This window comes from Grampus griseus, assembly GCF_964374135.1.
Source record: "Grampus griseus genome assembly, chromosome: 19".
Taxonomy (NCBI): Eukaryota; Metazoa; Chordata; class Mammalia; order Artiodactyla; family Delphinidae; genus Grampus; species Grampus griseus.
This window is the reverse complement of record NC_139013.1, coordinates 43,988,585-44,009,483: the sequence shown is the minus strand read 5'-3', so window position 1 is coordinate 44,009,483 and position 20,899 is coordinate 43,988,585. Positions and strand designations below refer to the sequence as shown.

Here is a 20,899-nt window from a genome sequence, read left to right as displayed (position 1 = left end):
CTTACCCAAAGTTACACAGCTAATAATTAGCAGTACAGAATGTTAAATCCAGGCACCTAATTCCTGAGTTTGCGTTAACTCACAGTTCGTTGTAAAAATTAAATGAGATAATCCACGAAAGTGCTCAGAACAATCTTTGACACATAATGAGTGCTCAACCATTTTGAAACATCCCAAGTAGGACTTCCATGTGGGGCTCTGTGAGAAAAAGCCATTTGGCTCAATTAAATATTTTCTTTTAAATGTCCAGTATTTTGTAAAAAGCTTATTAATATTTTTGTATTTTTCAAGACAAATATTTCGGCCTGCCTGGTGGGAATTAAACCTGGTTTGGTGGGGGGTCAGTTAACACTCTTAAATAGCCTTGAACCTGTGGAGGTCAGAGAGGAGTCCAAGTTTCCTTGTTACGATATTGGAAGAGGTCCACATTCCTGGCATAGTTATTTTTCTGGCTACAACTTAACTAGGGCACTTCCTTCTGGACTTCAAGATCTGTAATTATCTAAACTGTATACAACCTTTGGTGCAGGCTAAGGAAAGTTCTGTGCTTGTTGTGTACCATCACAGAACCTTTTTAGAAATGACCTCAGCTCGTCTCCTCCATGGTTTGGCAGCCATACAAACTGCCAGAGTCGTCATTTTGCTCTGGCCTTGACCGCTACTGACCTGAGCTCTCGTGGCACCTTAATTCTGGATTTTCCTCAATTATCCTACCTTGGCTCTGAGGAATAAATAAAAAGATGGGTTTTTACCTCTTCTCTCAAACATGAGTTCCTCGGCACTATGAACCTTAATATTGCAGCTATTTCTATGAATGTATTCCTGAATGCAACTGAGTGCTGTCTAGGGTAGAATATTTAAAAGTTTGGCAGACTGGGAAAAGTAGCTGGTACCTGGTCTAAATACGTCATCCTCTTTAGAAATGCCAGTTATGAGGAAAGGCGTCTACTTCTGAGTTTGGAAAAGGAAGCTGAGCTGAAATAGCTCTTGGGATCACAGGTGATCTTCATTAGTGTTGTGGGCATGCACCCTCACAAAGTCAGCATCGGTTCTTCCTTAATGTCATTAACTTGTGAAGGGCCAGATAAGGGATCTCTGCTGGGAGAGCCTTTGTTGAGGAGCACCCTCCCTCGGAAAAAGACAATGGCTAGACGTCCCTGCCTGAAAACTTCCATCCACGTCTCTCCTAGATTTGCTAGAATGAAATCGAGAGAAAAGCAGGAAAGGGCCAGTAAAGATAAAATTAATTTATTAGCCCTCACAACTCCGTGGGGTGGGTGTGGGCCACACTAGGGCCCCAGAGTCCTATGCTCATGCCCTGCAGCAGTGGGCTGGGGAGTCAAGGTGTCTGGAGTGCCTGCTCCCTCATCCAGAGCTGCCTTGAGCTGGGTCCCTCCTGACCCCATCATCCTGCTCCCATATGCAAGGGGTACACAGGTCCACCTGCAACAAACTCGGGCCTGCCTCCAGCAGCAAGGACAGGACCCTGGGGACGGCTGAGTGGGAAGGCAGGCAGGAGGGTGTGGTTCAGTGCAGAGAGCTGCTGTTCTGCTCTTCAAAGGCCATCTTGCCCAGGAGCTGGCTGTCCAACTCCACCCCACTCACAGGTAGCTGGAAGAAGTTCATTTCGGCTGCTAAGGCTGCCATGGCAGAAGGGTCCTGGCCAAACTGAGCTCGCAACATCATGTCCATTTTCTCCAGCCTCCTCTTGAGCCGCTTGGCCTCCCGCTCCCGGATGAGCCGGGCCTGCCGCTTCTCCGGGGTTTCATTGGCCCGCTTCAGCCTCATGGCCTCCCGATCTCGCTGCAGCCGGCGTGCCCGCTGCTCGTCTGTCTCCTGCATGCGCTGCAGGCGCTTGGCTTCTCGGTCCCTCATGCGCCTTACCTCCCGCTCCTCGGGGGTCTCATTGTCCCGCCGGCTCTTCTTGGCTGTGCGCTCTCGTTCCAGCCGCTGCAGCCGGACTTCCAAAGGCTCGTTCTGTCGACGCAGGGCCCACTTGCGTACACTGGGGGTCTGGGCTTCTAGCAGTTTCCGGTAGGCAGCACAGTTGTTGCACACAAGCAGAATTCCAGCAGGGTACACTGGAGGACTAAAGGCAATGTCCTTCCCCTCAGCACTGGAGGGGCCCTCACTGTGGGCTGGTGGTAGGGATTCCATATTAAGGACTTCAGGAAGTTTCTCACTGGAAAGCAAAAAGTTTAGATGGTTAATGCCACGGTCTAACAAGGCTCAGGTATCCAGCCCTGACTTACTCTGTCCTACCAGGCCAGTTGCTCCAAGTTCACCACTAGGGGTCAGTATGAGTGCTTGGGAGACCTCCTCTACCTTTCCACCCTTGCCCTTCTTTGGGCTAGGTTGTCTACCAAGTCTTAAAGCCCACCTGGAGTTAGGGGCTGAGCCAACCACCACAGCAAGCCACCAGAAACCAGATGAGCCCTTACAATGTGCAGTTCCATTCAAGCTGGACTGATGGTATTTGTAGGAACTGTGCAGGGCAGTCCTCCTTGAGGCGGAGGCTGCCTTCAGGGGAGGTCCAGTCCACTGGCTCCACCTCCCCCCAGCCGACCCTGCGTTGTACACTAGCAAATGGGACTCAGACACAATTTACACAGTTCCAGTCTTCCTGGGACACAGTGGAGACTCTGTCCTCACATTAGGGTCCTCTCAGCACCCTGTAACTTCTTTCTCATGAATGGTCTTGGTCTTCCCCACATCTCTTTCTAGTTGAAGATATTCTGATCGAGGAAAGAAATAAGAATTCATTTCCCTTTAAGGATGTCTAATGGAATGGACATATTTACTAGCCTCATTACTTGTATTTACAAAGAGTCAAGAGTCAGTTCCCTTTGCATTGCCCATCTCTAACCTTCACTTCGACTTGGGAAAGCAGAACCCACACCCAGTAATTTGTTCCCAGCACAGAGGGTCAGTTGCCCGGCTAACCTGTTAAACGTGGCATGGCTAGTAAAACGGGCTCCACACACAGCACAGTTAGACCGCTGGTCCTCCGAGTGGATTAAGAGGTGGCGACCCAATGACCCGGGGGAGCTAAGGGCCCGGCCACAGACAGGACACATGTAGCTCTTGGCGCTCACCACTGCTGCAGTGTGCTGTAAAAGAGAGCCTTAATCTGTCAACTCACACCAGCTCCAGGACAATCTGTACCCACTTAGGAACTACTTTCTGGGAAACGTCCCCTTTCCTTAGTGTTAGAACAAGGACTTGCAACTATTCTCCGTATCTAGCACCTGGAAAAGTAAGAGTCTCTTGTGTTAAAGGGCCTTCAGAAGGGCAAGGCCATCCAGACCATCACTCAGATTTCATTAGTTTGAGTTCTGACTACGTACTGGGACATGTGGCTGGCTTGGGGGACAACGGGACTCCACAGCCTGAGAAGAATTCTTGCTCAGGATAATTTCTCACGGCCTGCTTGCCACATGCTGTGTACAAGTGCATTTTTGTGTGTGTGTGTGTGGTACACGGGCCTCTCACTGTTGTGGCCTCTCCCATTGCGGAGCACAGGCTCCGGACACGCAGGCTCAGCGTCCATGGCTCATGGGCCCAGCCGCTCCGCGGCATGTGGGATCTTCCTGGACTGGGGCACGAACCCGCGTCCCCTGCATCGGCAGGCGGACTCTCAACCACTGCGCCACCAGGGAAGCCCACAAGTGCGTTTTAAAGGAGCACTGAAGGTCAAGTCTAGAAGCTGGATGGAAAGACTGATATCCAAAAGGTATTTAAATGCACTGCCTTTTCTTCAGTCTTTTAAAATCAGTCTCCTGAAGAAATGCTTCTCCTCATGAACCAATTATTTTTATGGTAAAACTCAGGCTGCCATGTGTGCTCATGCCTGTTCAATACAGAGCATAAGGCACATGTTCTGCGACTGGATCAGGAAAAAAAAGGAAACAAAAGTTTGTCTAGTTCTGATCCCCTGGTTTACACTATCTTTCTCCAATACTTCAGAAACACCTATGTTAACTCATTTTTTCTTCTTTAAAACAAAGCCCACTTTCTATTTCACTGTTTTAAATATGTCTTAAGTAATTTAGAAAAAAAATGATACTTAATTTTCACAGTGTGTCTGCCTGGGAACCCAGAACATATTCACTCAACATATCCCACTTATTCTCTATAATTTTCTGAGGATTGGAGTGGAGTCTTGGTGGAAGCAACAACCCAAGGTTCTTTCCGGGGTTGGAGGCAAAGGCTACACAAGTTGTTGGCGCCCGTGTTCTGGAGCATGCGGCTCCGCACGCCATACCTGGTACACATGCGCAATTAGCTGCCCTCGACTCCCACAGTCCAGCTGGCAGAGGGGACACTGGCAGAGTCCAAGTAAGGGGTCGGAATTCAAATTCTCCGTGACCTGCAATTTAACAAGTAGGCAATTCATGAACACAGTTTACCAGTCTCTTCCCTGCCCCTACTTCTTTTAAAAGGGTATCCTGTTAAAAGGAACACAACCTCTTATCATATGTTATTATTAGGTTCCCACTGTGGGTCAAAGGAAAAAGTGATAGGGGAAAGGGAATTAAATTTGCTCCCATCTTCATTTTCTCCAAGGCTTCCTGCCATGAAGACATAGTATTACTCCAGAGAGAGCTTATCTATTTTTTTTTCCCCTAAGGTAAACTCTGTAGAGAAGATCAGCTTTCCCTACTGCCATGCCTCTTGCAGGAATCCTTAGGAAACAGTTTAGTGAAAAGATGGCACCTCAGTTAATACTTTGACTGAAATTTGCAAGCATATTCAAGAGTACACCTGAGGAAGTCAACTAATAGTTTTGCAAAGACGGATGTTCTGCTGGGAAGAAGTGGGGAGCTTTAGGAAGAAGAGCTGTGTGGGAGTGAAGTGATATGTGGGTGGAAAAGGAAAGCTGGGTGTGAAGAGAACTGTGTGTCTGAGGTTTGGGTAACTCATGTTGGGAAGGAAGACAGGCTTCATATGAAGCCCAGGGGACCCTCAGAGGCAAGAGTGTTACATGTGGAAGAGAGGCATCTTGGGCAGAGTAGAAGGGTAAGGAGGCTCCCGGACTCAGGAGCTATTTGTCACTTGCCTCATGCTCTACCACACTGTTCCCACCAACAGGCTGTTCTGCATTTTCTAACTCTTTTTCCACTTTGACCACCCCTCCGTCTTCCTCTGATGTATGGGAAGAGACTTCATCTTGTGTGGTCTCCTCTTCATCACCCTCACTGTCACCTGGAACACACAAACTGGTCACTTCTTCTGATTTTTGCATGAATACATCTTACGTTGCTTTCCACCCTAAAGTTTGCAGCTAAAATGGAAAACATTCTCAGATCTTCCATAATATAGTTTGTATCAGTGCTTATTTGGGTACAAATCACGTTAAGTGGAAGCCAGCTATAATTGTTTATATTGCCATATACACACTAAAGAGAAAATCAGAGGCAAAACTGTATTGGAAAATGGTTATTAGGTCCTGTATATTATCATAAAAATGATAACTTCTTACACAGGGTTCCCAAATATCTCACACTTTCAAATCACACCTCCTATGCACCTCACACCATGCTCATTCCAACACACCACTTCTGACTTACCAATGCTTATCACTGATTTTATTACTTACTTTTCTCCATAACCTCCCTGCACAATTTCTCCATGGTGTCACATACACTATTCTATTCTGAAACCCACTAATCTGTTCTCTCCCAACAAACCCCAAGGCATGATTACAGAAACACCAACAAGTTTTTCTTTCCTCTTATCAATAAAGGAGGCAGTAGGAAATTAGGTAAAAATGTCACTTTATAGGGAAAAAGCTCAGTACAGTGGAAAAGTTAGCACAGCAACCAACCTCGGGCATTCTGTCGTGGTATTTGACTCACAGCGTTCTTACCCTGCTAGTAACTCAGCATTCTACGTTAAATAAGTCCATTGTTTCTGTTGGTTCTTTGGATTATCTGATGGATTATTGAATGCATCAAGTGGAGGGAACAGGACATTCTTTACTTTAGGATGAAATATAATTTCTCGTGGCTAAAGAAAGAATTGATTTGTTTTAGTTCAGGGTGCAAGATGTGGCCATGCAGAGGTCTGCCTGTGGCTAGGGGATCTGCAAGGTTTGTGTGTGCTGATTTCTTTCCTCTATTACTTATAACATTGGAAAAGAAATGATTTTTAAAAAACACAATAACATAGGGAGTTCTTTCTGAAAGGAAAAAAAAGTGCTAGTACTTTGAAGATCACAAGAGGAAGCCAAACCTAGGGAAGCTGTCAGACTCCAGTCCCATCCTAACACCACCTAGATCCTGGACTCCTGGGCCTGACTGTCAGCAAGAGAAATACAGGATAGAGTTTCACCAGGCTCTCAGCATCAGCAGTGAGACTCAGCTTTCCTAGCTAACAGTGTGCTTCGTATCTTCTCTCTACTATCCCTTACATAATTTCTAAATCTACCAAGAACTGGGCAAAACTGGTTACATTCCCTTTCTTCAAAAGAAAATCTAACCAAATCATCTGCTAGTAGATACATGTGTCTCTGTTAGATACTTCACTTGGTTGGTGGACTGGATTTGGGCCCTGGAAAGATCTACAGTATGCCTTATTCCTTGGTCCAAAGCTTTAGTGTGAATCCATCTCAGTAATAAGGGTTGGCACAGATTAAATCATACTATATTTTCTCACCAGCTTATTTGGAATACTTGTAGTCTAAGACAACACTGTATCAAACACTTTTTGTAATTCATCAAAAATCCAAATATATCTCTCTACTAGAAAGGTTAAAAAAAGAATAAGTATGCCATGCAGAGGGATGATGCAACTTTTCCAGAATGGAAACCTATCAGACTTCTATAGATATTGCCATTCCTACCTATTACTCAAACTGGTGGCTCCCACAGATTTTCTAGAAATATTTGGTTCACTTTTCTGTACCTGAGCAATTACTTGCTAAATTATTATTTTTATTGCTAGAGTATTAGTTTAAATAGAAAATGTAGTTCCTGGAAGGTACAGAACTCTCTGCCTCTTCTTTCTTTTACAACCCCGAACATGGAGAAAAATCAGAAATGTCAATATGAATTGACACTAATAATAACCAATATCAGATGGATCAGATGTGGAAATCATCCTAGGAAATAACACATCTCAAAGTGTATTTGTTCAAGCAAGTCACAGAACAGACAATCCATGAGGCTCAACCAGTTACCAGCCACTGTCTTTTCAATCTCTTAAGCAAAGGGATCTACTCAGGACTTGGTGTGGGAAGACCTCGACATTAGCATTTTACATGCTGCATAATCTCACTGGTAAGCAAGTCCTCTTATAAAACATTAAAACTGGGTCCTCAAGCAAAACTTTCGTTAATACCACTCTTACATTTTATTAATTATGAATAAACAGATCCTAAGAGACAGGGATTTTTTTCTTTTCATTTGACCTAGCCCAGGGGCTGCTTGAGCACTCATTATTCCTATGCCCCTGTCTATCACAGTCATCACAAATCTATCTGTGTATGGCACTATGCCAAGTACTGCAGTCCTTGAGTTAAAAAAACCTGTTCTCTCTCTGGACAAACATATGCCCATACACCTTAGAACACCTTTGGGAACACTGAGGATCCACAAATCTCCTTCTTCATGTCTTCCTCCCAACCCCCATGCATAATCCCCAGAGCACACACACTCTGATAATTCTTCTCCCATTGCCCTGAGTCATTACCAGAAGGTGCAGAACTCACTGCTACTGGAGTCCTGATCTCTTAGTTGTTGGATAGCTTGTCGCTGACTGCCAAGGTCTCCAGGAAAATCAGTTTTCATCATCGCCTGGCGGGCTTGCTCTTCTAGCCCAGCAAATACTTGATCCCCTGGTGGTCACAAGGAAAAATAGTCAGGCCACCAGCTGGGCAGTACATCCCCAGGCAAGCTGGTTGGAAAGTCAGACCATTCAAAGGTAGGAGACAGGCAGGTACCCTGTGGTGGGGTCATTCATCTCCAAGTCAGCTTGTTGCCTCCAGTGGTTTCCGGGGACAGCTACTCTTCTTGGGCAACAAGCCAGATGCTCTAGAAAGCATCATTTGCTTCTCTTAAATCCTCCTAATATTGACTCCTTTTAAAGGTGATCAATTGCTACTTTACCAATTTAACATCAAAATCTCAATTCTATTTATAACCTTCCATCAGGACTGGGGAGACAGAGGCAAGTGGCAAAGTGATGGAATGAAGATGGGGCAAAAAATCTGGGCACAATCTCTGAATCTCAGTGTATTAGCAATATGGTCCTGATTCTGTCTGCCTCTGACTATAAACAAGTGCTTCAAATAATCCAACTGAAACAGTATCTATGACCCCATCTTTCATCCATTCTCCTTATAAGACGTACTCTAGAAGTTCTTCCTTTACTCTCTCACATCTATTAGAATTAGCCACGAGCAAATAAAAAATAATGGATTAAAAGGAAAACAGATAATATGTGAACTCATTTCTGCTGAGGAACAAACTTCCTGAAACATGCCAACCAATTTGCAACAGGTAATATTTCATCTAGTCTCCTTGGTTTAGTGTGGTCTTTTTTTTTTTTCTTCTTTGTATGCAGTATCCAAAAGCCCCGGACCCATCCTTGATTATGCATTTACTGTGAGGAACTCTGCCTGGGATCTGTGTGGTTATTGAAGAGTTAACATTTAAGTGCTCTTTTATTTCCAAGAGGCCAGGCATAAGGAGAAAAGAGAATTGGGTTTCTTGAGGTTTCCATTATCTCAGTCAGAGTGGAAACTACAGTCCCCATTCTCCAGCCACCAAGAGAGAATAATAAAAAGCCCTAGTGAAATGTCTGACAATAGACCAGGCGCTTTCTTAATGAAGAGAGAGAGGAAATTAAACAGGCTCAGGTTCCGAGGCTGATACAATGATGTAGGAGGAATGAACTGGTCAGTTGACCTGTACAACTAGTCCTTGGGCAGTGAAAGAACTGATGTGAAGTAGGCTTCATATGATTCATTTAGGTATTTGTTCAGCAAATATTCATTGAACATCTACTATATGCTAAGTGCCAAATGCTAATAATAGTGATTATTTGGCACTTCCTAGTTCCAGGCTCTACGTTAAGTGCATTATAGTGGCTACCTCACCTTAATTCTCTGCAAAACTCTATGTGGTAGGTATTACTATCCATATTTTACTTAGAAGAAAACTAAGGTCTATGGTAGAACAAAGTATTCAGACCCCAGTCTGTCCAACCCTTAATTACCATATTTTTCAGTTGCTTTCTAGCAGAGTTGTAAACAGAATTTTAAGCGGTTCATTAGAGCAATTTTACTGAAAACAAACGCTTGTCTCTGTGTGACAAGAATAGCTCTGATCCTAGTGTGTTACCTTCCTACCATCAGAAACTGATATATACAACTCAAATACCAAAATAATGTTCTCAAGGCCAAGACTGACGGAAGGAACCATCATTTTTATGGTTCTGATTCCATGTGATGAGTTACCATGCCTGGGTTAGAGTAATATTATGGCTATTCTGACTGACACTATGAATGGGAATAGAGGTGCTAAGAGTCCAAGTGTACTTCTAGCCACTCAGCCCTCAAGTAAACGAAAAATAACCTGCTTTAAGTCCACTTTCGTAATATTCAGGATGACACACTGGATATAAATTACCGCTAGGGAGAGCAAAATATGAATTCTGTGTTATAGCGCCTCCTCTTCCCTCTTTGCAGGAGTAAAATATTTAATTTCTCCACGTTGGTTCCTCTGTAACCACAAGACCATGGCTAACTGGAATAGTTACTGAATTCTTCTGGGTAAATGCATGTTTTTGGACCTGGTGGCTGTGGGCAGATATGACACTAAGGAACAAGTTATGTACCAGCATATAATGATCAAGGGCAGACCATTCTCATCAATGACATCTCTAAAGAAACCTATCCAGAAACCAGCTAGGTTTATAACATACTAAGAATCTACACTTCCCCCCCTTTCTTTTTTTTTTTTAATTTATTTATTTTATTTTTGGCTGTGTTGGGTCTTCATTGCTGTGCGCGGGCTTTCTCTAGTTGTGGCAAGGGGGGGCTACTCTTCGTTGCGGTGCGCGTGCTTCTCATTGTGGTGGCTTCTCTTGTTGCAGAGCATGGGCTCTAGGCGCACGGACTTCAGTAGTTGTGGCTCGCGGGTTCTACAGCACAGGCTCAGTAGTTGTGGCACTCGGGTTTCAGTAGTTGTGGTGCATGGGCTTAGTTTGCTCCGCGGCAGGTGGGATCTTCCCAGACCAGGGATCAAACTCGTGTTCCCTGCACTGGCAGGTGGATTCTTAACCACTGTGCCACCAGGGAAGTCCCCCCCCTTTCTTAATGGGGAATCACCACTGAATTAGAAGGACATCTATAAAGATATGTAATTTTCAAGATCAGCTAGTAATTCAGTCTAGTCTCCATCAAACTTGAGCTAAAAATTTATTCCTATTGAAGCTGTCTAAACATTTCAGCCTTCACAGAACAGAGAAGAGTCTTTTCAATACAGCTGCCCTATCTAGGACTTTTGGGAGCATTCTCACCTAGGATAGTTGGGCTATTCCTTTTTTGGCAGTTTGGAAAGAAAAGCTATGCTCTTCTATTTTATTCCATTCCTGACTTGGGAAAAAGGCTAAGGTAAACTTTACTCCTTAGGGCTATTCTTATTTAAATACCAACATAAAGCAAAATATATAAAAACCATAAAGAGGGATTCTGGCAGACCTCACAGAAAAAGATATGTGAATGATCTCCCAGTAGTCACTATTCACCTAATCCCTAAATCTGACTGTCCAGAATTATCCTTTCATAAGAAGGTAGTGATAATTGCTAAAAGTATGTCATATTAACTCAAGTATAATGTGATCCATAGAGATACTAGTGATTAAGAAGTGTTATACAGTTGCCTGCTTTTACAATGTAGCAGTATTATTTCCTTCTATCTTGAGACTGTTGGAGTAGGTTAAAAAAAATCCTCTGTCTTCTAGATATTAATGTAGGGCAACCATCTTCTTTAACATGGTATTTACTTGTCTATTAATAGTGGAGAAAAAGTCATCTAAGTTCAACAGTAAAAAGCAAGGTACTACCTCTCCTTTTTGTGGTATGAAATCAAGATACTGTTGGTCTGATTTGGCTAAGGTTTTTTAGACCAGATAAGAACAAAGCCATGCAAACAAGCCTGTAGAACAGATGAGAAGCCTGAGATGAAAGTTACTGGAAGACAAAGATTTTACAATTCTCTTTCTTGAGTCTTTGGTGCAGTTAAATAAATGCAATGTCTGGCTGACTTAAATTAAGTAAAGCAGCTGAGACATATTCTAAGAGAGCAGATGCCTAATTCAGAATAAAATGAGCTAGAACTGGGAGTGAGGCACTTAGGATTCCTTTTCTAGCTGACAGTCTCCGTAATCCGAGGTGCTATCACATATTGGGAACAGAACCATTTACCTCACAAGGATGCTAACAATGAATGAAGACAAAACAAACTGCACTTTTTAGAAGAGAAGGGACTTTAAAGGCTTCTTTTTCCTACTTCTCTGTAAAAGCTGAAAACTTTAATTGAAGTTGAAAGTTTTTAGTCTCATATATAATCTGAAAACAAAAGTCTCTTAAGAAACGGAAGTTTTCCTTTACTTAGTGGTTTGCTTGGTACAAAAGCACCAAATGAGAGTGTGCAAAGGATTGTATTTTCAACCTCTCTAGAAACAGTTACAGAAATCTGTATTCAGAAGGGGGTGAGATGAGGAAGGAGGGAGGGAAGAGGTCTACAGAGATTTCAACCCATATGCAGTTCCTCTGTGACTAACAGTTCTGGACTTTTATTCCAAAAGCTCTGCATCAAGTCTATTAAGGAACTGGGCAAAACACAAGAGTCTGCCTGGACGTTTCTGGGTAAAGGAGAGATCATGACGGTAATTTAGATACAGAGACAATCCTGAGGAAAGCCAAGTATATGCCAGAGCAGCCTGCCCATTGACTTCTAAAGTGGATCTGACAGATGCTGCCAGGCTACAGCAATGGGATTCTTAATATATTCTTTTAGGAGGGCTTCTTAATATATTCTTTTAGGAGCTGCCTGCTACACAATCCTCTTGTTCCCAGAAGGCAGATCTAATGGAGCTCAGCCATTACTCTGCTCAAATGCCATTGGCTTTGACATTTAAGCAAAGCTTCTGCAGACCTTCCTGCCTCCCAGACCTTGAGTTCATTCTGTTTACTTTAAATAGATGAGCAGCATTAAATTCAATACATTTGATTGGTTCTATTTCACTGCAAGGGGTTAGGAGACGCACGTGGTCAGAAGACTGAAATTACCTATTTCTACTTGGCATTATTGTGGGCAATGAGAAGATGACCTTTCAAAAAATGTAGGACCAGCTTCAGTCCCCAAATAGTAAATAAGTAGAAGGTCCTCAGAGACCAGCAAATCTCAGTGTCTTTCTTCTTTCTTAGTCCATCATGTGAGATGCCTTCACATTTCCCTGCCCAAATGCATCACTGAAAATAGCCCCTCCCTGCGGGTCTGCTTTTTAGTTGCACCGAACATTTCTGTTCACAGCCCTCTTAATGGTCACCACTGCAAAGTCCCACCCGCTCCACCACAATACTACAAGCATCACTAGCTCAACTCTAGAAACTGCATTTCTGCAGCTGCGGATATGATATTCCCTCCTTCTCTGTGGTCTGTTTGTCCATCTGTTTTCCAACTCCAGTACCAGCTCATCTTGGCTTTGACTGATTACGGTGGGAGGAGATGCAGCTATCGACTTATGCTATGTGGGCGCAGGCACTGGCCACACAAGCATTTACTGGCTTCCCTGTACCTACCTGATCATACTATCATCCCCACCAGCTACTTTTCTCAGTCTCTTTGGACACGTGGCTTTTAGAGGTAAATGCCCAACTCCAGTGATTGCCTTATTTGTGAACCCATCACTCTACTAAGAGTTCCTTTCCTGCCCTGCCTTCTTGGGGTCACATCTGTGTCTCTTCTCAATATCCACCTTCAACCAGAGAGGAGAAGACAATCCTTCTGAACCTCTGTGTTGTATTACCTATGGTAGAGATACTTCATTTTCTCTCTCTTGAAAATCGTCACATTCAGGCCCACTAAATTTCACTGTTTTAGCAGCAGTTTCTAAATCCTTCCTGAACCACTCACCTTTATATTAGGCAGCCTTCCATATCCACCTACTCCAGAATACACTCCTAGAAGTATCCAACTTGTGCTGTCTTATAAAACTTTTCTAGGACTTGAAGAATTAATTGTATATGAAAGTTTGCTACCCTAATCTCATTTAATCTATAAAACGCTGAAGTCCTCTTAATTCCTCTGAACCTACTGTTTTCTCTCCTACTTTTGAAATTACCCAATAAAATAAAATAAGGTACATACTGTCTGGCATATGGTATGTTTTTAATAAATTTTAGTCCTCTTATATTAACTCCATGACTGATCTATCCTCTCAAATGTAGGTTTTTTTCCTTAAAAAAAACAAAAAACTTTCATATGTTATACCACTGAATTCCCTTCAAATGTTGCTGTAGTCAGTCCTCCATAAAAACACGGAGCCATTTGTCTCTTTTTTACATTTGAATGAGGATGCTTATCTCCCCAGATCATAGGAAACTGGTTAATTGTCTCAAATCTACATAGATATATTAGTGTTAATTTAATAAGGCACTTTTGAAAACCCACTATGAGCAGTGCTAGAAGTAGAGAGGGATAGCAGGAATTATATATGGGACATAGTGTCTGCCCTCCAGAAATTTACAATCCAATTACTAAAATAAAACGTATATATGAACCTGCTGAGAAATAATGCAAGGCAATAGTGCATAGCTGGTTCTTGTTACCAGTCTCTTCTTCATGTGATCCAGCCCACACACTGTTTTGTAGTCCCAAAACACTGTATTCTGAATGTCACTCCATTCTCCCTGCTTAAAAACCTTCAGTAGCTCCTTACAGTCAGGATGAAGTGTGAACTTGGCCTGGCCTTCGGGCCTCTACAATGCAGAGTTAAATGTCTCCAACGTCATGTTCTATGGCTTCTGGACAAATGCAACTTCTGCTTCATACAAAGTCTCCTTGTCCCCTGAGCATACCACGTGCATTCCCTCTTTGTTTCTTTGCTTTCCCCTACCTGATTTTACCTCTCCTTTCCTCTTTTTTTAAAGAATCCACTTTCTACCTTCCAAGGTCCAGTTCAAGTTCATAGTCTAAGGCCTCTTCCATCAAGCATTCCCTGGCTATCTCAGTCCATGGAGCTCTCTCCCTCCTCTTTTTTTTTTTTGGCCTCAGGGCATGTGGGATTTTAGTTCCCCGACTATGGATCAAACCCATGGCTCGAATCCTTGGCCCCTGCAGTGGAAGTACAGTCTTACCCACTGGACCGCAAGGGAAGTCCCTCTCCCTCCTCTTAATTTCTGTAGTACACACAGTCTGCAGCATCCCTATTTGGCACTTAGCATATATTATCTTGCTATATGCCCATCTATCTATCTATATATCTGTGGCTACGTTATAGTCTTACATATCTTTATATTGTTTTACGGCCTTGGCATCTAGCACAAGGCTTTGCACAGAGTAGGAATCCTATAAATGTTTGTTAATGTGAATACTAAGGATGAATCAAGAGCATCTATTCCTAAGACAGGTTTCTAAGACCTCCTCCAGCATAGAAACACTTTAAATCCATCATGTTTGACACCTTTAACCCTTTTTTCTTCACAAATTAGTGTGAGTCAATCACCTAAATTCAGATTACACTTCCTTTCCAACCCTCAGGGTTCTCAGGTTCCAGAATAAAAAGCCCAGTACTCACAGTGAACTTTATTTGGATTTGTCTGTTTCCGACGGGACATGTTTCCCTGATCCAAGAGCTCTGGCTTTTCCCAGTTTCACAACTGGATGTTACTACCTCCTTGCAAGATGCTGACCTACAAAAAAAAGGATAATGTTAGCACATGTCATTTTGCTCATAAATTATACACAATTAAAAGATGAGAGACTTTTTAAAATAGTTTTTGAGTATATATAAAACTCACCAGTTATAAATCATTGAACTTCTTAAAGAAAGAAAGAAATGAATAAATCTCTAGCACACTTTAAGGTCCCAAGAAGTTTCAGAGAGAATTCCAAAGGATTTAGAGAATTCCACTCTAAATCCAACTCTGGAATCCATAATACTGTTAAGTGTTCATGATCAAGCTCAGAGGGTAGAAAAGGAAGCAAAAAAACTCAGGCAACCAGCGTTAGAAGCACCATAGGCTCAAAGGGATAACCCTCATGAATTGTAAAAGGAAGCAAAGGAAGCTAAACAGGGTGGCAGCTCATATGTCACATGCCCTCTGGAAGTCAAGCCCTGCAATCTGCACCAATGAGAACCTCCAGATGTTTTTTTCAAGAAGTTATCTCTCCTAGAGGTGACGAAGGCACCACATCCCTGTGAGACAAGAAATATCTCAAAACTTCTGGGCATCTGTAAATGAAACATGGGAAATAGAGCCTCTACCTAGGGATGCAGGCACAGTGCTAGGCACTGTGGATGACAGGGCACTAAAGCAAATCAGACTTCCTGTTGAAGATGGGCTTTTACCAGAAGAGCCAGGTGCCATACACATTGTTGGGTACTAATTCAATACCTCAATGTGGAACATCAACCTGACCCTGCTCACATGCTCCCGAGTGGTGGTCAAAGTTAATAACTTTAGTGCCTCTTCTCAATCCAGCCTCTTGTAGCAAAGAGTGGGAAGAACAAAGAGAAAAGGTCCCCAAATGAGAAGTGCTGCAGAGACATGCACCTGCTTCCCTGAAATAGGAGAGAACAGATACTTAAGCCTAGAGGTTCCTGGTTAGTTATAAGAAAGGCTTTCCCAGCATTAAGTGTTGTTAGAGAGTCCAAAATGGATTAGTAGTGGAAGCTGTGAATTTTCTTTGAAAGACAGAGTGAATAAACAGACATAGATTAAAAGGAGATATTCTCTTTCCTACCAAAGATGAGAACGTGGATCTGGTCACCCTCTAACTTTTCTTTCAGTTCCTGCCTTCTCAAATTGTACTCACACTAATAAGCAAATACAAAATTGTAGTTTATTGCCTTAAGAGGCATTATGAGAGGCTACTTACTATCATCTACACTTTGCACTCCAGTTAGTGAAGACTCACCTCCTGTTATGCCAACTAACTCCTCTATGTAGCTAGAAAGGACCTCAGACCTGTAATCAGATCCTGCCTCCCCTTACCAAAAGAAGAAAGAAACCGCAAATGGCAAAGACAGGCCTCCACAGGAAGTGGCAAAGGAAGCAGCTTTCAGGCAGTCTTCTATCATATCTGCATATCAAACACAGTTCTTTTTCAGACCTTTAATTAAAAAAAAAAAAAACAAACTCCAAATGTATACAGTAAAAATCAATTTTAAGGTAGTATGTTGAGTGCTAATGCTAATGACACGTGTTCTCTAAGTTTTGTTTGTGTAGATCATTTCTTTCTAATCAAGTAGTTATTTTACAAATTGAAGCAGTGAATGAATATTACACTTTGGATTTTTTCCTATAAGTCTGTGGAATCACAAAGTGGAAAGTTGAATGAAATGCAGGTTGCCTATCATTTTTTTTTCTAAAATTTGCAGAGCTATAGCTCTCTATTGTATAAGGAAGAAAATGAAACCTTAACTAATCTTTAAATTTTCTTCCTATTAAGATCAGAAATTGAAACTGTGAGATAAAGGTAATAAAGATCCTTCTGAATGAAGGCCAAATAATATGACACAGGCTCTGTTCAGATCATCTTGGTGAGGCAACAGCTCAATACTAAAGCTACAAGTCAGCAACAGAAATCAACATCTGGCATATTTAAAGCACCAGTGTCCACTGCATCTCACAATCCTCCTAGTGGCCAAATGGGGAACCAACCAGATGGTACCCAATGGGACTTCACACCTGAGGGATTAAGGGGAAAACATAAGCAAATACTCTTCCTCTCTCAAAAAAAGAAAGCCTGTGGGGTCGTGGACTCTTGAAAATAAGTAAGTTAATTAATTATGTAATTAATTAACAATAAAAAACTAGCACTAGCAGATAACATTCTTGACTGCACAACAAGATCTCAGAGGTTAAACAATTGTTTTATAGCAGTAAAAGCTAATAAAATCCATAGACACATTGCCGTAAAGTTCACTAACTCAGTTTTACTTTCAACACTGCCTCAGTTCCCAAGCCTGAATCTGAAACCGATACAAAAATGTAAATGGATAGCCCGAACATCACCATCTGGAAGAAAAACAGGATGGGAAGAAAGGTAACCGGTGAGATTCAGGTCTACAAGGGATTCTATTTAAAAAGGGAAGCAGTTTTGTCCATCTTTTGTTTTTTTTCGGTACGTGGGCCTCTCACTGTTGTGGCCTCTCCCGTTGCGGAGCACAGGCTCCGGATGCGCAGGCTCAGTGGCCATGGCTCACGTGCCTAGCCGCTCCGCGGCATGTGGGATCTTCCCGGACCGGGGCACGAACCCGTGTCCCCTGCATCGGCAGGCGGACTCTCAACCACTGCGCCACCAGAGAAGCCCAGTTTTGTCCATCTTTAGAATGTGGTTAAGAATACTTGGGAGCGGGGCCAACGTCTCCCCTTAACACTGTCCCTGCTCTCCCACAGGTGTTAGGTTGCAGCTTCCAGGACACACCACAGACTTTAGCAAGAAAATACGGGTGAAATCCAAGCTTTAAGAAAAGAGGGTGCACTCCCACCTCCAGCTCTGGTGCAGTTCCCACGGAGCAAAGTAAACTCGCCTGAATCCCCGGTATCTGTATCTGCCAAAAAGGAGAGGACAAGAAAGCTGGTCACGTAGCCGCCTCACAGTTCACCCTGTTCCCGGGTGTATAACCAGCCGAGACGGTCCCTCTGGCTTCCTGAAGCATGAGCACAGGTAGATTCCCGGGAATTATCAGACAAGAGCCAGAGGTCTTCCGAGGCGGCTCAGACAAACCCTCAGACAATACAGTCTTCTCAGAAATCTAAATTTAGAAGCCCTTCTGCGAGAAGGCGACTCGGGACTGACACCCGGGTCGGCGCCCCCACGCCCATCCTCCCCTTCCCCCAGCTCCAGCCCAGCCTGTCAGACGCCCGGGCCGTCCCGGCGCTGCCCGGCTGAGCCCGACCTGGGCCCACGCGGGGAGGGCGGCGACGCGGACGCCCCTTCCGCGCCCGAGACCTCCAGAGGGACGGAAAGTGGAACAGCCGCTGTGGGGAGCCAGCCCGGTCCGGCCTCGTCGCGGGAACCCGGGGCAGGGGGAGGGTCAGAGCCAAGGCGGCCCCCGCCCCCCAGGCCAGAGCGAGCCCCTGTTCCCCTCCCCAGACACAGACTGACAAAAGGACCGACAGCCGGCGACCAAGGGAGGGGGCGAGGAGCCCCTGCATCCTCAGCCTGGTCCCGGAGGGAAAGAGTCGGGGGTCTTTTTACCCGGCGCCTTGGCGCTCCGCGGCGCTCCGGGTCCCTGGGCCCCGCCTCCGGACAGACGGACCCCCGGACAATGGGCCCTGGGCCGCAGCTCGGGCCGGCCGGGCCGGGGCTCTCCTGGACTGGGCCCCGGCTGGCAGAGGGCAGCTCCGGGCCGAGCTGGTGGCGGGGAGCCGAGGGGCGGCGCTGCAGACGGACAAAGCCAAAAGCAGACAGACAGACGGAGGGGGAAAAGATGGCGACGCGGGCGGCGGGAGCGCGCTGCTCGCGCACCCGCAGCGAGTGGGGCGCGTGCACGAGTCTCTCCTATCCCCTCCTCCCCCCTTCGCAAGCTTCGTCCCCCTCCCCGCTCCCCAGGCGCGCGCCCGGAGGCATGGGCGGGGCTTAAGGGGAGAGGGGTCCGGGGAGGCAGGACTTAAGGGAGCATCCAATCACAGACATTCGAGAGGGGCCTCGCCTTGTTTCTCGCGCCATGGAGACCACCGAGCCTCGCACCCTCCTAGGTCTTTTTCTGGTCCTGTCAACTCCTCAGCTCCCCTATGCTCTCCTGAACCTTTAAACTCTACCCTGACTGTCAGCTCTGATCCTGGTTTCCTACCCCACCTTCGAGTTCAGCCACAAAAGCCCACATCCCCCAACCACAGCTCCACCGCAGGCTCCCCCTCTCCTTAGCCCAACCTCTTCCCCTTCCCCCAACTCAAACCCTCTTCCCTTCATTTCCCCACATCTCACGGTTTCTTCGGTCCCCACGGCGTTTAATGTGACCGAGATCTAGGGGCCACGGACCTTTGTGGGAGGGGCTAAGTTCGGCTGTCAGAACCTCAGAGGAGAAAAATCTTTAGCTTCGTTTTAGACATGTAAGTCTCCAACATGATTCTCAACTAATAAAACAACAGTAGCTGTAGACCCTGGGGCATAGAATTAATTTAGAGAAGGGTAACTTGTGGCACTGTTGCCACTTAAGGGGCATTTGGGGCAATTGAAAGTGGTTAGACTCACTTCCTAATAAAACACCTCCTTCCCCTCTCATTGTCCCTTTCTATTTCCTCACCGCTTTCCTTCCTTTCCTCTAATTCTCTCGTCTTGTAGAATGCCTAAGCCTGCCTTTGACATAGCTCACTTGGAGAAGTAGGGCATGCGGTGGAAAGATGGAATCTGACATTAGAAGATCCAGCTTTGAGTCTGCAGCTGACCAGCCTGGTTACTTTGGGCAAGTCACTTCCCTATTCTGAATCCCTGCTTCCTAAAAATGTAAAATAGTTAATAATATAATAATTCCTGGTCTCTACTCTCATAGGGTTGTTGTGCTGATTAAGTAAAATGAATATATGAAAGAGTTATGTAAACATCCCTTATGATCACTGGCCCCACAACGGTGGAGCTAATGAGGATGCTGATCATTGCTTATAAAGCAACAAGTCTTGGTATTTGCATAAAGCGCTCTTGCAAAATGTCCTTTCCAGAAATCTCTAACGAGATGATATCATTGTCTGCATCTTGTGTTTAATGTGAGAGGATCTTGGTCCTTCACAATTCTGTGGTAAATGGCTCATTCATTCATTCATTCATTCTTTGTGGCTGGGATATGAGGTAGGAATTATTCTTTTTTTAATAAATTTATTTTATTTATTTACTTTTGGCTGCGTTGGGTCTTCATTGCTGTGCACGGGCTTTCTCTAGTTGCGGCGAGCGCGGGCTACTCTTTGTTGCAGTGTGCAGGCTTCTCACTGCTGTGGCTTTTCTTGTTGTCAAGCACGGGCTCTAGGCGCACGGGCTTCAGTAGTTGTGGCTCGCGGGCTCTAGAGTGCAGGCCCAGTAGTTGTGGCGCACTGGCCTAGCCACTCCGTGGCATGTGGGATCCTCTCGGACCAGGTCTCTAACCCGTGTCCCCTGCATTGGCAGGTGGATTCTCAACCACTGCACCACCAGGGAAGCCCAAGGTAGGAATTATTATTGTTTAACTTCAGTTAAGGAAACTTTTAAATTTCATTTAAAATTTTAATTCTTGGGTAGGTAGCCAGAAAATGGAATATTCTCAACCAATCAGAAGGTTTTTAGTCAGTGTAAGAATGCAAGCTGGAATAAGCACTGGCTTTTGTACTTAACAGTAATTCTTGATGAGTTTAGACTGAGGGATACAAAGATGACTTTATTATGTCACTTTAAAGTTGATGTAGTTGACATTTTCAACATGACAATAGCTAGCAGGTAAAGTATTAGGAGAGAGCCTCCAGTGAAATTTCTTGGCTTCATCAAATAATAATGTGTAATACTGGGCGTCTTGTTTCATCTCCTTGAGCTGCAAATAAAATGGGATCGTAATAATGCTATTCTTAAAACCTTCATGTGTCCTAGAAATGCCTCTGAGGTGTTGTGATTCAGGGTTATAGTCAAATAAGGCAAAAATTATTAAATAAGGAATTAGTTTACTTTTGCTCTCACCTAAACTTGTTCTGGAGCTA

At 44.3% G+C, this 20,899-nt stretch overlaps 1 protein-coding gene across 3 annotated transcripts; it reads right to left on the bottom strand.

The window, feature by feature from the left end:
* Positions 1 to 1,260: 1,260 nt before the first annotated feature.
* Positions 1,261 to 18,666, bottom strand: ZNF821 (zinc finger protein 821). 3 transcript variants are annotated; one of them, XM_082677918.1, is made up of 9 exons: positions 18,441 to 18,666; positions 17,728 to 17,790; positions 16,229 to 16,346; positions 14,809 to 14,923; positions 7,712 to 7,837; positions 5,060 to 5,205; positions 4,265 to 4,369; positions 2,944 to 3,110; positions 1,261 to 2,182 (listed from the first exon to the last, which is right to left on the bottom strand). In XM_082677918.1, exons 4-9 carry the CDS (start codon positions 14,846 to 14,848, stop codon positions 1,528 to 1,530), a joined length of 1,239 nt encoding a protein of 412 aa, XP_082534044.1. In that variant the 5' UTR covers positions 14,849 to 14,923; positions 16,229 to 16,346; positions 17,728 to 17,790; positions 18,441 to 18,666; the 3' UTR covers positions 1,261 to 1,527. The 3 variants fall into 3 exon arrangements, with proteins under 3 accessions (XP_082534044.1, XP_082534045.1, XP_082534046.1); XM_082677919.1 differs by lacking the exon at positions 16,229 to 16,346; XM_082677920.1 differs by lacking the exon at positions 2,944 to 3,110 and having other exon boundaries at positions 2,138 to 2,182.
* Between the last annotated feature and the right edge of the window lie 2,233 nt (positions 18,667 to 20,899).

Coding starts and splice junctions, on each gene's coding strand:
- ZNF821 (XM_082677918.1), bottom strand. CDS start 14,848: ATGTCCCGTCGGAAACAGACAAATCCAAATAAAGTTCACT. Junction 7,838..14,808: donor AAATCCAAATAAAGTTCACT/GTGAGTACTGGG, acceptor TGTGACCACCAG/GGGATCAAGTATTTGCTGGG. Junction 3,111..4,264: donor TAATTGCGCATGTGTACCAG/GTATGGCGTGCG, acceptor TCTCTTTTACAG/CACACTGCAGCAGTGGTGAG.